A 15,301-nucleotide genomic window follows, 5' to 3' on the forward strand; every position below is an offset into this window, starting at 1 on the left:
TTTAAAAATACAAAATTAATTTTAACAATTATTTTTAAGAGCAAGAAATATGTGTTGTTCTGTTAGTTAATAATTAAACACAAATTTTAAGTAATAGAGGGACGACTTGTTGTGGGAAGTCGATAAGTAACCCCGAATATTGGTGTTGACAGTTTGGAGAAAAAGAAGTTTGTTTACTTTGTCCCCCAGAAGCACATTTCTTTTCACAGACTATCCCACCAGTCAGAGAAATATTTCTTTTCGATGGAACATAAGTTGGTATCACTATCAAATACTTTAAAGCAACTTTTACCAGCTATGAATTTTTTAAAGTTATAATTTTCACTGTAGTAATGTATAGGATTTTCCTTTAGTTTAAGAACAGGAGCCTTGAAATAGATTGCAAGTTCTGGCACCAGACTACCAGTGCCAGGTTCTTCCAATAGCTTTGACCTCTTCCTCACTCTCTAGTTAATCTTCTACTATCTTGTAGTGATCTTCCCAAAAATCATCCTCTACACAAAAAAATTGATCTTATAAAATGGGTGCAAAAAAAATGTTTTTTTTGATAGTCAACTCCATGAGTAAACTTAATTACCTAGAGAGAAAATTGGAGCAAATTTTATAATAATTTTCAATTAAAATGCAAAAACATCAACATCGAAAAAACATCCAAATCGAAACATCGATGGTCCAAAAACATCGAAAGTAAAACATCAATGTTTTAACAAAAGCATTGATGTTTCCAAAACATCAACATTGATGTCGCACTCCTAATATATATAAAGTTAAAAGATATAGACAAAAACCGTGTGGATTTTTTTTTTTTTTTTGTGTTTATCAATAAAAGGCACATTTATAGGTTATAGTTAGAACAAACTACTGATAATTCTCCTGCTCATTCTACCCAAATGGTTCATCTTGTATAAATTTATCATCTTTTCCAAAGTGATTTCCAAAGACCTTCTATCCTTATTCATACGGTGGTAATGAAAAAATACTTTAAAATTTTTTTTCAAATACAAATGTGACGAACAGCAGCAGGCTCCTCTGGGCCCAGCTAGGCTGGTCCTAGTCAGTTTGAGTCCCTACTGAAGATCAATGGCCCTCATAAAGCCATCCACCCCCGTACTCATTACTGTCTCTTCCTGTAAGCTGTTTCAAGTGCCCACAACCTTACAAAAGTAGTTATTTCTCCTAATTTCCATGGAATTAAATTTTCCATTTTAAAAATTCATATTTCAGTAACAGGTTGGATACCTTTTATCCAAAGTTGCTCCCCGTAGAAATCTAACATTATAAAAATATAAAAAAAAATAATAAAAAAAAACATACTCAAGACTGCAAATGTAATTTCTTTCATTGATTTTCAAATACAAATATGCCCAAGTATTGTATTTCTACTTAGAAGTGAAAATGAAAATGAAAAATTACTCGAGGGTATGATCTTTTCTTTTTCTCTCTGGATCTCTGTTAAAAGTTTCAAACGTATCCCTTACTTAAAATTACTTGTCAACCTCTGGTATAACCCCTTATATACACTCCGATATTAAACATTATTGTATAAGTATTGTGTGACAAAAATTCAATTTTTTTTTTTTTAAGCATAACAATTCTTTTTCATTGTCCTTTATGCATAAATCACCATCCTGTATGAATAAATGTTCCCAATAATTTATATTGATTTTTGGAATCTCTTCCAGATCAGTTTTTGAAGAATGCTTCTCATCGCCTGGCTCCGAGCGAGAGTGGGGACTCGGCGGGAGCAGGGGACGAAGCTGATGTGGAAGACAATCAGCCTCCTTCTGTAGCCAGCAGCAAGTCTAATGTCTCTGACAACAGTGGAGTATGTACAATTGTTAAGTTCCCTTTTTGTTTTCTACTGCATTCGACTTTTAGCAATTAAGAGTATTTTTTGTTTTTATCTCTGTATATCAACAGAATTTCAGCGTAATATTGTGGAAAAAAAAGTGTGCTCTGAACGCAATTAAATATTAGCATTTTTCCCCATTTCATGCTTGTTATATCATTTAAAGCTAAACTGAAGTATCTAGTAGCAAAAGAGGGGTGTAAGTACCAATATTTAAAAGTTGGGGATCTGTACAAATGTTTGGAGAAACCCATGTTTTGAGGAAATATGACAATAGTAGCCCTCTCAGGTGCTGTTGTACAGCATTATTTAGAGCTGGGATTCTCAACCTTTCAGGCTTTACACCTCGTTTTGAATGCCTGCTGATGTTTTTTTTTTTTTTCAAAACTGATGTCCCTGCCTTTAAAGGCTGGGCAATACATTGCAAAAAAACCAGTGTACATAAACATCATTAAGCAGGTTTAGAATTTTTCTCTAAATTGATGTATCGATACCGCAGATATTACAAATCCAAGCATCGATGTTTAGACACCAGTCTACGATCGTTGCAGTTTTAATCTCTTTAATTGTTTCAAAACGCTGTGGAAGCAGAGGCACCCCGATGTGAGGTCACTGTGCCCTACCAAAAATGTCCTTATTCCACATTCTTTTCTGATGATTTGGTCAATTTCGGGACTATTTTGTGAAAATTGCCTTTTAAAAAAATAATGATGTTTAATGTCTCTTCTTATTAGATAAACGTTTGTATTCATACTCGTATTTTATCATTCGGTACAATTCAGAGTATGATTTGGAAGTGTACCTTATAATCCATCACCAAAAATAAATGCTTAAAGCGTAAAATGGCAACAAAGATTGCATACACGCATTTCGAGGAACCCTTTTTAAATGCAAGAAGATGAGACTGTTTCCATCTTTTTGCATTGAAAAAATTCGTTCGTTGTAATCTCAAAACATATGTCTGTTATATTTATTGCTATCTTGCACTTTCAATGCTGTTTTTTTTTTTGATAATTTCTTGCTGATGTTAGAATATGTTTTTAGTATCTGACGTATTTTATATTTTTTCTTCTTGAATATATTTTGTAAAATTTCAACGCACGCCAAAAAAAAAAAAAAAAAAAAAAAACAGCATTGTGATGCATTGCAAAATCGCGATGTAAGGTTAGCAATGCATCACACCCAGACAGCCACATATTTCCAAACTACTTCCTATAGATATCTAAGGGATAACAAGCTGGACATTGACCTTATCCACCAGATATCTATAGCATATCCGAATGTCCAAGAGAATATCCACCAGAGGTAAAAAGTTTGCAACGTCTGGATTCTAAGCAACGTCGAGTTATCTCGATCTCCCTTGGATATGCTGGAGATATGGAAGGAAGGTTTTGGTTAGCTCTTGGATATGCTATAGATATCTCTTTCATGTTCAAGCGATATTATATCCAGATAGCTCTAGGATATCGTATAGTTATGAAATAGATATGCATTTTAAATCTCTTAGATGTATATGAGATATCAAAAGCTATGTTTTCTGGATTTGATGTAGTTTTAAATATACTTTAAAGCTGTAAGCAAATTTACAGGTCTAAAAATCGCATTTTTTGTATTAAAAGATAAATTATTTATAAATATCTTCATTTTCAAGGCCCAATGCTGTTATAACAGCCCATTTACTGATAATATGAGTAAAAGTGTTGATATTTATAACTAACTCATCTGTTAATACAAAAAGTTATGATTTTTAAACCTGTAAATTTTCTTACAGCTTTAAAATATTAAACAAATTAGTAACATGTCTTTCACTGTATAATTCTTACGAAAAGTTTTAATTTCCATAATATTATAAACGATATCTTATTGTTCAAATAGTATGAAGTTGTAAAGATTTAGGGCTTTAGAAATCGAAGTTTTTTAAAACTTATGAATAAGTTATTTATAAATGTATACAATTTTACAGGCTCAATGCAGTCTAACAGTCATATTACTGATAGTTATTTATAAATAACTTATTTAATAATACAAAAAATTGAGTTTTTATATTCGTCTTACAAACTTTGTAGTAATTACTTACAGATTTCCTTTTTTTTTCTTTCATACAAAGGATGAGTTTTCCCTCATTTCTCCTCCAATAATATAAAGAAAAAGTAATCATAACTGAAATAATAGCATTGTGACTGAATTTAGGTAATGTTTATTTTATTTTTTTAAAAAAAAGGTCTTTTAGCATGAAATTCAAGATTTATGTCGAACAAAGTAATAAACAATGTTTGCTTTTAGGCTAGACAGTTAAAAACGTACTAAAGCAAAATTAAAAAAAAAAAAAAAAAATTCAAAGTAAAAATTACCATCTCTTAATTTTATTTTGTTATTGATCTCTCTTTTTTCAATTATTATTTTCTTTTTTCGAAGTTCACATATTTGGGCATTGGTTTTTGCCACTTCAATTAAAAACAAAATTCCCTGCATTTTCCAGAGTTGTAAAAAAAAAAAATATCAAAATTTCCTGTACTCTCCCTGCTTTTTCAGGTTTCCCTAACCCTGTATAATCAAATTATGTACATTGTGTTTGGAACTGTAATCTTGACTTCATTCCACTTTTTGAGAAGCTGAAAAATTATATCTTATAAAAATTATAATATATAAAAATTATATCTTATGACAAATATTTTAGTGAAATTAATCTTTTAATTGAAAATTTAGAGAAACCCACAGAAATAGCTCAAAGATCTTTATTTACATACACAAAATCAAGTACTGTACATAAAAAAATTAAATAATAGATTGGGAAGCATGCTAGAAAAAGAATTTCAACTGTTAAACCATTAAGTTGCTAAAAAAGAACATAGTTATGTCAAAAACATACTATAACGATTGAAAAGAAATAATGCTAAATAATTGTTCACCTACAAATTTTATTAATACGAATTATTAAGCAAAACAAAGCATAAAATCACAGCTAAAATTCAAAATAATTAGAATGCAAATTAAACCAACGTATATAAAAATATATGCACTATAACACGAAAAAATAAACTAATACAAATTAATACATAATACAAACTCAAAGTATTGAGCTCAGCGACCGCTTGCGTTCAAAACAGAACACAAGAAGCGAGAGAAATGGCGTGGCTGGACTGATTAACAACGTTTTGTAAAATGTGGAGAGCACGAGGCCTCAAGCGTTTAAGTTACAGTTAATTAACACTATGTCACACATTTCAATGCAGTAAAAAATATTGTTTTTTAATAAAACATGAAAAATAAAACAATTTCATGCAGATGTCTGAATGTAAATAAATCCAACAATATCTATAAGTCAAATATCTAAGAGATATCTTGAAAAAGATATGTCCTAGACATTTGCTATGTAACATGGAGGTTATCGTATAGTTATCTACAGGATATCCAAATATCTATATCTGAAACATGTAAAAGTCTGGATATCTCACAGATATGAAAAAAATCCAAATCCACGATTTGGATATACCCAGATGTCCAATGGATATCCGAATATCCATATCTAAAACATGTAACAATCTGGATATCTGGTAGATATTAGAAACTCCAAATCCATGACTTGGATATTCCTGGATGTCTGCCAGATAACTAAAATATCCAGCGGATATCTCGATATGTGGTGGATCTTTTTGGATGTCTAACAGATATTTGTGGTTGTCTGGAACAGTGTAGAAATTCCTACATCGCCCAACCCTACCGCCTTCCATTCAAATGTAGCACTATTTTAGTGCTACATTTTAATTGTGGCAATGTCCTGATTTATGCTTAACCTTTTGACTTTTTTAAAAACATTTTCTGCTTAGTTTTTTCATATATTTTATCTATAAATTTTGTATTTTCTTTGCTTTTAAAATTTTGCCACACATTTTATTGTGTAATAAAAACTTAAACAATATTAATTTTGAGTTTGATTGTTTAGGAAATGGTATCTGCCCCAGTCTCTCCCATAATAGATACTAGGCCTAATGCTGTTCTCCCTCCAAAGGTAACATTTTTATTTCTGTTATTTAATTTTTATTACTTTGTACACTAATAACTCACTATATAACACTAATATACATCGCTTTTTACACTAGCGAGAGGATGAACTTTAGTTTTTAAAACCGATTAATTTAAAATATTTAAATGTTAAAGCGTAAATAAAAACACTACATCATTTCATTTCTGCAACAAAATTTACAAGCAAGGAATAAAAACTATTTTTATAAATTCAATATTATAGTTGATTGAAAACGCTTTTATTTTCAATCCTGTCTGAGCTAAATAGGATCAGAACCTATCTGCTCTCACAAAATTTTTAATCAGCTAAAATGTGTTATGTTGTCATCAATTTATATCATATCATTGTTAGATTTTGTTTATGGGAAGTACTGACACTTGTGGTTCTGGGTACAGAGTAGAATAACCTCAGGTAATATTACTGACTAGCCTTACTATTTCCAAAAATAGCCTAAATGCCGCACTTGTCTTCTTTTTTTCCTTGTGATACTTTGTGGAATGTCTAACTGAACAGTTTTTCATGGTCCCTAAAGCATGCAAGGTGCGAAATAAAGGCCTTGTTTTTCAGAGCAGTTATCAGGGTGCAAGCTGGCACTCATCAAGAAAATCTATGCATTCCCTTAAAATAAGGGAGAAAATATTTTTTCATGGTCCCTAAAGCATGCAAGGTGGGAAATAAAGACCTTGTTTTCCAGAGCAGTTATCAGGGCAAGCTGGCACTCATCAAGAAAATCTATACATTTTCTAAAATAAGGGAGAAAATATTTTATTCATTCACAAAGACACTTTTTGTAACAATAATACTTCATTATTGAACATAATAATAAATAAAAAGCGAACTATTTGTAGGGGTTAATTATGTTTTCAAAAGTAAACTTTACTAAAAATATAAAAACAGTGTAGGGAAATATAAAAATATAAAAATAAAGAAAAAAATATTTTATTCATTCACAAAGAACCTTTTTGTAACAATAATACTTCATTATTGAGCATTTATAGTAAATAAAAAGCGAACTATTTGGAGGGGTTAATTATGTTTTCAAAAGTAAACTTTATTTAAAATATAAAAAACAGCATGCCCTTAAAAAGTAACTGTTTGATAATTCTGAATTTCATTCAACATTTTTCCTTTTTTTAAATTTCAATCAATGCAACTGTCCATATTAATTCATTAAAGTATCCATCTTCAAGATTTTTTTTTTTTTTGGTTGATTTTAAAGAAGTAATTTACAAAAATTCTTTGTTACTTTTGCTTATTTATATTTGTTATATTATTTAATTGAAAAATACTTACATCTACTTTTGTCATGACATCTGATTGAAAAAATGCTTACATTTATGTTTTTCATTTTATTTAACTTCCATTTTAAAAGAGTTCGTATTTATTTCAGCCCAAAGTCCATCAATTTTTAGTGAGAACTTTTGTGGCTCCTTTGAAATGCAATCACTGTACATCTCTTATGGTTGGTTTGATAAGGCAAGGAGCTGTTTGTGAAGGTATGTGTTCTCTGAATAATGATGCTGTATACATTTGCACTGAATAGAGTTTTAAATTTTTCGGAACTTTTTAAAAAAATACTCCTTTTTTGATTTTTTAAACGATCACAATGTCCAGAATTTCTTCGATATCAGATAAAGAAATTACCATAACAGCAATGAATTTCATTAATATAAAATGCATAAAATATAGCAATATAAAATATAATGCAGATTTATGAACTGAGTGTGATTTGGCAACACTCCTGACTTGCTTATCATTTCTGAATGAATTCTTGAAAGATAGTTAAATATGACTTGGTTAGATAAAAGTAATGAAACAACGTTTTAAAACAAATAAAAGATTGGAAAGTTTAAAATGCAAACATGTTTCAGAGGCAATAGCCACCAACGCTATTGTTTCTGAAACATATTTGCATTTTAAACTGTCCAATCTTGTTATGTGTGCTTTTAAACGTTGTTTCATTACTTTTATCTATTTAATGCACGAAACTATTTTCTATTTAATGCTTTTTAATGACTTGCTTATCATTGCTAAATAACTTCTTGAAGGATAGTTAAATATGACTTGCTTATCATTTCTGAATGACTTCTTGAAGGATAGTTAATTTGCAGTTTGCTATTTATTTAATTATATTATTAAATTGATTGCTTCATAAACTGGTATATAAAAAAACCATATTAATGAACTTATATTGTTACTTGATTATGGTTTTTATTTTATTATTTTTTAAAGCAAATTTTATATTTCAGTGTGTGGATTCGCTTGCCATGTTACATGCCAAGATAAAGTACCTTCTTTGTGTCCTGTCCCCTCTGATCAAAGTATGTCAAAATATTTCTTTTCCTCGATTTTTACTAATGTAAGGGAAGAATTTGATCCTGTTAAAAAAAATTATTTTAAAATCGCATATACTGCTCATCTCACTTTTTAAGTGTCAACTTATACGTTGCATATCCTTATAACTTTTGAGTTTAAACTTTCCTATGTAACAAAGTTTTTTTTTCTTTAATGGCTGTATTTTTTGTAGCTTCATTAAAAATGATGCATTTCAAACAAATAATTTAAAAACTCCTTTAATGATTTAATCATTCAAAAAAATTTTTTGAGGTTATTTCTATATATTATGCACAGACATACTTCAATGAAGCTAAAAAACTACAACCCAGCCAATTTTTGCGAAAACTGCTGTGATTCATCTTTTACAATAAATACCTGTAATATTTTCATTTCATTTGTAGAAATGAAAATTGTATAGGTATTACTGTCTATGTGTGAAATTTCAGTTGTCTTTCCCTTAAACATTCACAAGAATTCTACTGTTTCATTTTAGGCAGTTTATATACCGTGTTTCATACAAGGATTTCAATAAAATGTTGGTGCTTCTTAAATTGCCCAATAATATTCATAAATCAAATACTATCTAAAATGTCATATTATTATTTTCAGCTAAACGTCCTGTCGGTATTGATCCTACGCGGGGAATCGGAACGGCATACGAAGGCTATGTTAAGGTAATCATTTTTAAAGTTATTTGTATGTTCAATAAATTGTGGACCCTTCATAAAGTAATTTTCTTCCAAAAAATGCTATTCTTATAAGGGCATAAAGTTATTTAAAAGTCTTTTTTTTTAAATATTTTGTGCTCATAGAGTTCATCACTTTAATTGAGACACATTGTATTATATTATTAATCACTGAATTTAAGTAATTTAATGGAATATCAAATTAAAACATAATTTTTAATAAATGTAACTTTTCTACAGTTTGTTATAACAAAGTTCCGTGTCAAATTTCTGTTGGCTTACTCTATGTTATTGTTTGAATACAGTTTGATCAATTATTTTCAAAAATATTTCGTCCACAAAATTTTGTGATACAAAATCAATACTTTCTATCGTGCTTAAGCAAATACTGTCGTTTTCTATGTATAATATTTGATTAAGCAGCATATTTGATTATGCAGGGAAATGTTCTTTACCGTACCAAAGTGACAGCTTATTTAAAAACGTGATAATAAACCAGTAGCTATTTAAAGGGAGTAATGTTAGTAGCAAAAAGTTTCAAAAATAAACTCAATAAACAAAAAAATTGTATGTATTTTTATAGTACACATAAAAAAGCTAAAAATGTAACTACGAACTTAAATTACAAAATCTTTTCATTACTTTTTGAAAAAGTCCATTGCTTGCTCCAAGCGTTTTTGGTAACACTTTTGCATCTATTTTTCCAAACTATAAAGAACTCTATATTCCCCACTTAGATTTTCAAAGTGCCTGTTATTCCTTGGTCAATGGGCTGCATTTTGGTTGCTGTGTTTGCTGAGAGAAATATCACTTATCATATTCATAAATTACGTGAACCATCCATCCCCTTTGTATTTCCAACATTACAACTAGTGGTACCCGCACAGCTTTGCCCGTAGTAAAAAAAGTAAAAGGTCATCTGGTGCACCTGTATATTTATAAATACTGGATGATGAATTTCTCGCTAATTTGCTATGTTCATTTGCTTGCCCTTGTTACAGTTCCACCTTTTGATAATTTGGTAATTTACTCGTTCACGTTGTGATAATTTGCTCGGTAAATTGTTCTTAAAATTGGAATAGAAGAAGAGCAAAATTGAATTTTCGAAAAATCGCTTTGAGGTGCACACCCTTGCTAAAAACTAATTCTGTGCCAAATTTCATGAAAATCGGCTGAACGGTCTACGCACTATGCGCGTCACAGAGATCCTCACAGAGAGAGATCCAGAGGGACTCCAGCTTTTTTATTAGAAAAGAAAAAGAAGAAGAAATCCTTTTGCTCTTTTTTTTTTTTTAGATTTATTCAAATTTTTTCTCAGAAAAAAATCTTTACAAAAGGATACTAGTCTTGTTGGTTTATACGGGGAAATTATTCAATCAAGTGGGGATATTTTACATTGTGCTTGTGTCGAAATATGCGGCTCTGAAAGGTTTTACTCTTTTGAGCAGTTTATATGTTTATCCCTTTCCAGGACTGACAGTAATTCTGTTTCTCTTGCAGGTTCCGAAACCTGGAGGCGTCAAAAAAGGTTGGATGAGGCAATTTGTTGTGGTTTGTGATTTTAAACTTTTTCTGTATGATTTAGCCCAAGACAAAAGTGCCCAGCCATATGTTTGCGTTTCTCAGGTTTTAGATATGAGGTATCATATCCTTTTCTCCAGTTTTATCATTTTAGTTTTACTTTTCATGCATTTAATTTATTTGTATTTATTTACTTATTTTTTCTGTAGAGATGAAGATTTTTCTGTCAATTCGGTGCTAGAATCAGATGTCATCCATGCTAACAGGAAGGATATCCCTTGTATATTTAGAGTAAAGTATTTTTTAAGATAAATTTTAAATAGTTTGAATTTAAGAACTTAATCTTACTATTGCTATAGAATCTGATTTTGAAAGGCATCAGTCCTTTAAAATGTAGTGCAGTAAACTCTCGATTATCCATGGCATCGGGTGGCACAAGTGTCGCAGAAAAACCATAAAAAGGTTAAAAGAGGGACAAATTAGGTAAAAATTGTCCTTCTTAAAAATCTTTGCGATATTGAACCATAATACTTTTAAATACATACAGTACATTAAAAATGTTTTGTATTTTTGTATAACAGAACTTAACATCAACAAAGAACAAGTAGTAATGTAAAAGTTATGGAAATTGTAGAGAATGAGGAACAAGTAAAACAGCTTCAAGAGCATTTAGATCATATTACTAAGTGGGCGGATAAGTGGGGTATGGCAGTTTAATGTAGGGAAATGTCAAGTGCTACACTTAGGTCATGGAAATAAGTGTACAAGTTATTATTTATAGGGTTCAGTCATTAGTCAGGCAGAAAACGTTATTGATCTGGGTATCTTAATAAATCAGCATTGCAAGTAACAAAGCCAACAGAATGCTTGGTTTATCGATAGATCTATTTCAAACAAATCTAAGAAGGATATTCTGCCGTTATATAGGAGTTTAGTAAGACCTCATTTGGAGTAAGCTGTTCAATTTTGGTCTCCTTATCTCAGGAAAGATATTTCTGTGTCGGAAAGGGTTCAAAGAAGGTTTAATAGAAAGAACTTTCAGATTTAGACTATGATAACAGATTTAATAGGCTCAATATGTATAGCCTGGAGCAAAGGAGAGCCAGAGGGGACATGATTCAGTTGTTTAAATTTATTAAAATGAAAGATGTCAATGGGTTAAATTTTCTCACGGAAAGCAATACAAGGGGTCATTGTTATAAGCTATTCAAATCTCAGGCTAACCTGGAAATTAGGAAAAATTATTACTTTAGTAGCGTTGTGGGCACTTGGAACAGCTTACCAGAAGAGGTGATGATGAGCAAGGGGGTGGATAGCTTTAAGAGGGTCATTGATCTTCATTGGAGACTTTTAGACTTTTAAACTGACTAGGATCAGCCTTGCTGGGCCCAGAGCCTGTTGCGGTCATCCCATTTATATTTGTATTAGTGTAAGTGCAATGAAGGAAGGACAAAAAAAAAAAGTAAATAAATCAAAAACAACTGAGTTTAAATTTACAAAAAAAAAAAAAAAAAAAATCAGCTATTGGTATTTGCTTTTTGCTGGAAAAATACATGTTCCTGATTGTTGATTGACTCACGCATAATCAAGATTTTACTGTATTAAGATTAGTCACTACAATATTGCACTCTAAGGAGCTAGCAAGAAATGATGTCACTTTTTTTTCTATATTATTGATTTCCCTTCATTCCTTGGTCATAAAATTTCACATTTTGCCCAGTGGCAGATTTACAAGTTTAAGGGCCCAAAGCAATACTGTTTTGGGGTCCCCCTTAAAAATGATGAGACTTACATAAAATAAATTTCATCATCTTTTTTGAAATCCCCTTTGTGCCCCTATGGCCCCTTTTAGTTGCGATATGGTAAATCCATTGCTGACTTCACCATACTTCCTTCTTGTCACATGTCAACACTGTATTATACAATACAAATGTGACAGCCAGCAAAGGCTCTTGGCCCAGCTAGACTGGTCCTGGTCAATTTATTAGTCCTCAATGAAGATCAATGGCCCTCTTAAAGCTATCCACCCCCTTGCTCGTTACAGCCTCTTCCGATAAGCTGTTCCAAGTATCCACACACACAACCCTAATAATGTAGTAATTTTTCCTGATTTCCAAATTAGCCTGAGATTTGAATAGCTTAAAACAATGACCCTCGTCCTATCTCCACGCAAAAATTTAACCCATTAGCATCCTTCATATTGGTAAATTTAAATAACTGAGTCATGTCTCCTCTGACTCTTGTCTATTTGGGACTTACACATTAAGCCTTTTAAGTCTGATATAATCTAAATCTGAATTCCCCCCTTACTAGCCCTCCTTTGAACCCTTAAATTAGTACTTTTTTTTTCTAGTATTGAGAGTACATTATAGCGAAACTAGTATTTTTAAAAAATATTATTTGACATTAGAGTGAAGATATATTTTGAAAAAAATAAAGTTCTCCCTTTGAATGGCTAATAAAATGTTGAGAAATCAATACTGGTTGTAAACTTTAAAATATTGATCTAAGTTCATTCATTTCGTTTGTTGTTTAGATTACTACATCAATGATGGATCCTCCTGGCTTAAAAAATCAAACTCTGATGTTAGTTGACAGAGAAAGTGAAAAGAACAAATGGGTCGATGCCCTAACCGAGCTTCATCGAATTCTTCGTCGAAATAAACTTCCATCTCGAACCGTGAGTCTCCTTAATTCTACTTTTTGATCTAATGGTCATTATTATCTTTGCCACCCCCCCCCCTCTCTCTTTTCTTGCTCAAAGATTTGAAATAAATATATATTAATTCTTTCTTTCAGGTTTTTCAAGCCAAAGAAATATTAGATAATACTATTTCAGTTGTAAAAAATGCCTTATCTGCAGCTGTTATTGGTAATTATTATTTTATCATTTTTGTTGAATATTTTTTGCATAGCATTTACATTTTTCTGAATGTTCTAGAAACATTATTATGAGAATTCATGACTTTCTAAATTAGTTACTGGCTGAGTATTTGTTTCCATCTTCATATATGTTTTTAGTATTTTTTTTTTTACTTTTAGAAATATTAATATGTTTTTATTGTATTAAAACTTGAGAAATATTTAATATTCTATAGGAGAATTTTCGATACTTTTTAACCAACACAGTCGTCGAAATGGCAATTGTTCAATTTACAGTCTTAAATTTTGAGAACCACTCCTTCTTTATTTCAGATCGCGAGAGGGTCGTTCTTGGAACCGAAGAAGGACTGTATTGTGTAGACCTTGATAGAGAAGGTATTTAACAAAATGCATTCATATAAATAAGTTATAACAGATTGAAATATTGTCCAAAAGGTTTCTAAATGCTCTTTTAAAGTGTTTTTAAGGAATAGCTAAAAATGCTGACTGTAGTCTCGCTCTGTTCTTTTAACATCAGGGTTTGTGCTAAAAGGTGGGACTATGCAATATCCACAACTTTCTATAAAATCCTTTGCAGGCTGTTCCTGCTGATGATCACCTTTAGTAGGATTACAAAGATCGCAAAATTTCTCATCTCAGATTTTTCCATTTTTCATATATTTTTTAAGAGGATAGCCAGTGTAAATGAAATGGCTTACAACTGCTACCTTATTATTATTACTCAACAGAAGAAACTAGGAATTAAGCAGAATTCAGCAAAGAAACAGTAACAAAAGATTTAGAATAGATTCATTTTTTAGGTTTGCTGAACACTCCAACAAATTTTAGAACTCAGAGTTTATCTTCTGCTCCTTGTTGTACCAAAAAAAAAAAAAACCTATTTTTTTCATTTTAAGTCAAAGCTGGACCGAAATGATTTTGTCTGCAAAATTGCTATTTAATTTCGATTTCTGTTTCTTTTGGAAACATTGATACATTTTTTTAATAACAATTAAGAGTATTTCATTAGCACACCATTTAGTAATTGATTGGTTTGAAAAAAAATCCTTGCTCATGTAGCAGAAATTAAGAGATTTTAATGCTAATTTTTCTTTAAAAATTTGTCGATCTCTAAAAATTAAGACATTCCAACAAATGAATGGAACGTTCCCTTTAAATGTTATGCTCAGCAAATAGGTTTTGTGTGACATGGTATGCAAATACTTCGTGCGAATAAATATTTATCTAAAATGTTCGAACATCTAAAAAAAAACAACTCCCACTTTAATTGTAAAAATTCCTCCTTTGGTCTGAGTGGAAGATTCCACCTTACTTTTTTCCCTAGTGTAAACCCCGCTTGACGCCTTAAATAATTCTATATTTGTTAAAAACAGTGGGGAGGAGAAAAGGTTTTTATTGTGTATGTGCAGTTACAATCATTGGCACAGTACCACTGTAAGAATTTTTCTCCAACTGAACCTAAAGGAGCTCATCCAAGGTCAAGCATCAAGTTACCAGACCCACACTGTACATTATTATGGAATTCTAAGCCTATAAATAAGATTAAACGTGCATTGACTTTTTGTTAATACCGCAAGAGTTGAATTTATCTATCTTTCATCAACTGTAAGTGTTTTATTAAAAATTTATACTGTGGGATTTAATAAGTCAAGTATATTTTGTAATTTATGATGTTTCTTATTGAGTCAAAATTAGTTTTTTTCCCCCCGCTTTATGCTTGTGCTGATCAAACTAAGCAAAAATGAAACATCTAGTTTTCAAATTAAATCAATTTCAAATCTTTTCCAGAAATAGCTCGAGTAGGTGATGGGAAGAAAATATCACAGATTCAGTATGTGCCTGAAGAACAACTTTTAGTAGCAGTGTCAGGTAATTTTCTTTTGTACTCCAGTATTTTTATGCTTAGCTTTTACTTAAATGATAACCTGGTAACATTGACAATCTTCTACAACACCTTACATGCAAAGTCAAAAAATGTAAAGATAGGTTTTTAAATCAATC

At 30.7% G+C, this 15,301-nt stretch overlaps 1 protein-coding gene across 1 annotated transcript in view; it reads left to right on the forward strand.

The window, feature by feature from the left end:
• The window catches only part of LOC129229812 (serine/threonine-protein kinase MRCK alpha-like), a 140,396-nt gene that overhangs the window by 106,945 nt on the left and 18,150 nt on the right, over nucleotides 1-15,301 (forward strand). The window contains exons 18-28 of the mRNA XM_054864187.1: nucleotides 1,683-1,825; nucleotides 5,793-5,843; nucleotides 7,246-7,369; nucleotides 8,123-8,194; nucleotides 8,820-8,884; nucleotides 10,397-10,536; nucleotides 10,627-10,708; nucleotides 12,954-13,097; nucleotides 13,217-13,289; nucleotides 13,613-13,675; nucleotides 15,089-15,169. Coding sequence (XP_054720162.1) covers nucleotides 1,683-1,825; nucleotides 5,793-5,843; nucleotides 7,246-7,369; nucleotides 8,123-8,194; nucleotides 8,820-8,884; nucleotides 10,397-10,536; nucleotides 10,627-10,708; nucleotides 12,954-13,097; nucleotides 13,217-13,289; nucleotides 13,613-13,675; nucleotides 15,089-15,169 — 1,038 coding nt within the window. The remainder of the gene's footprint in view (nucleotides 1-1,682; nucleotides 1,826-5,792; nucleotides 5,844-7,245; nucleotides 7,370-8,122; nucleotides 8,195-8,819; nucleotides 8,885-10,396; nucleotides 10,537-10,626; nucleotides 10,709-12,953; nucleotides 13,098-13,216; nucleotides 13,290-13,612; nucleotides 13,676-15,088; nucleotides 15,170-15,301) is intronic.

Source organism: Uloborus diversus, chromosome 9 (genome assembly GCF_026930045.1).
Source record: "Uloborus diversus isolate 005 chromosome 9, Udiv.v.3.1, whole genome shotgun sequence".
In the NCBI taxonomy this organism is placed as follows: domain Eukaryota; kingdom Metazoa; phylum Arthropoda; class Arachnida; order Araneae; family Uloboridae; genus Uloborus; species Uloborus diversus.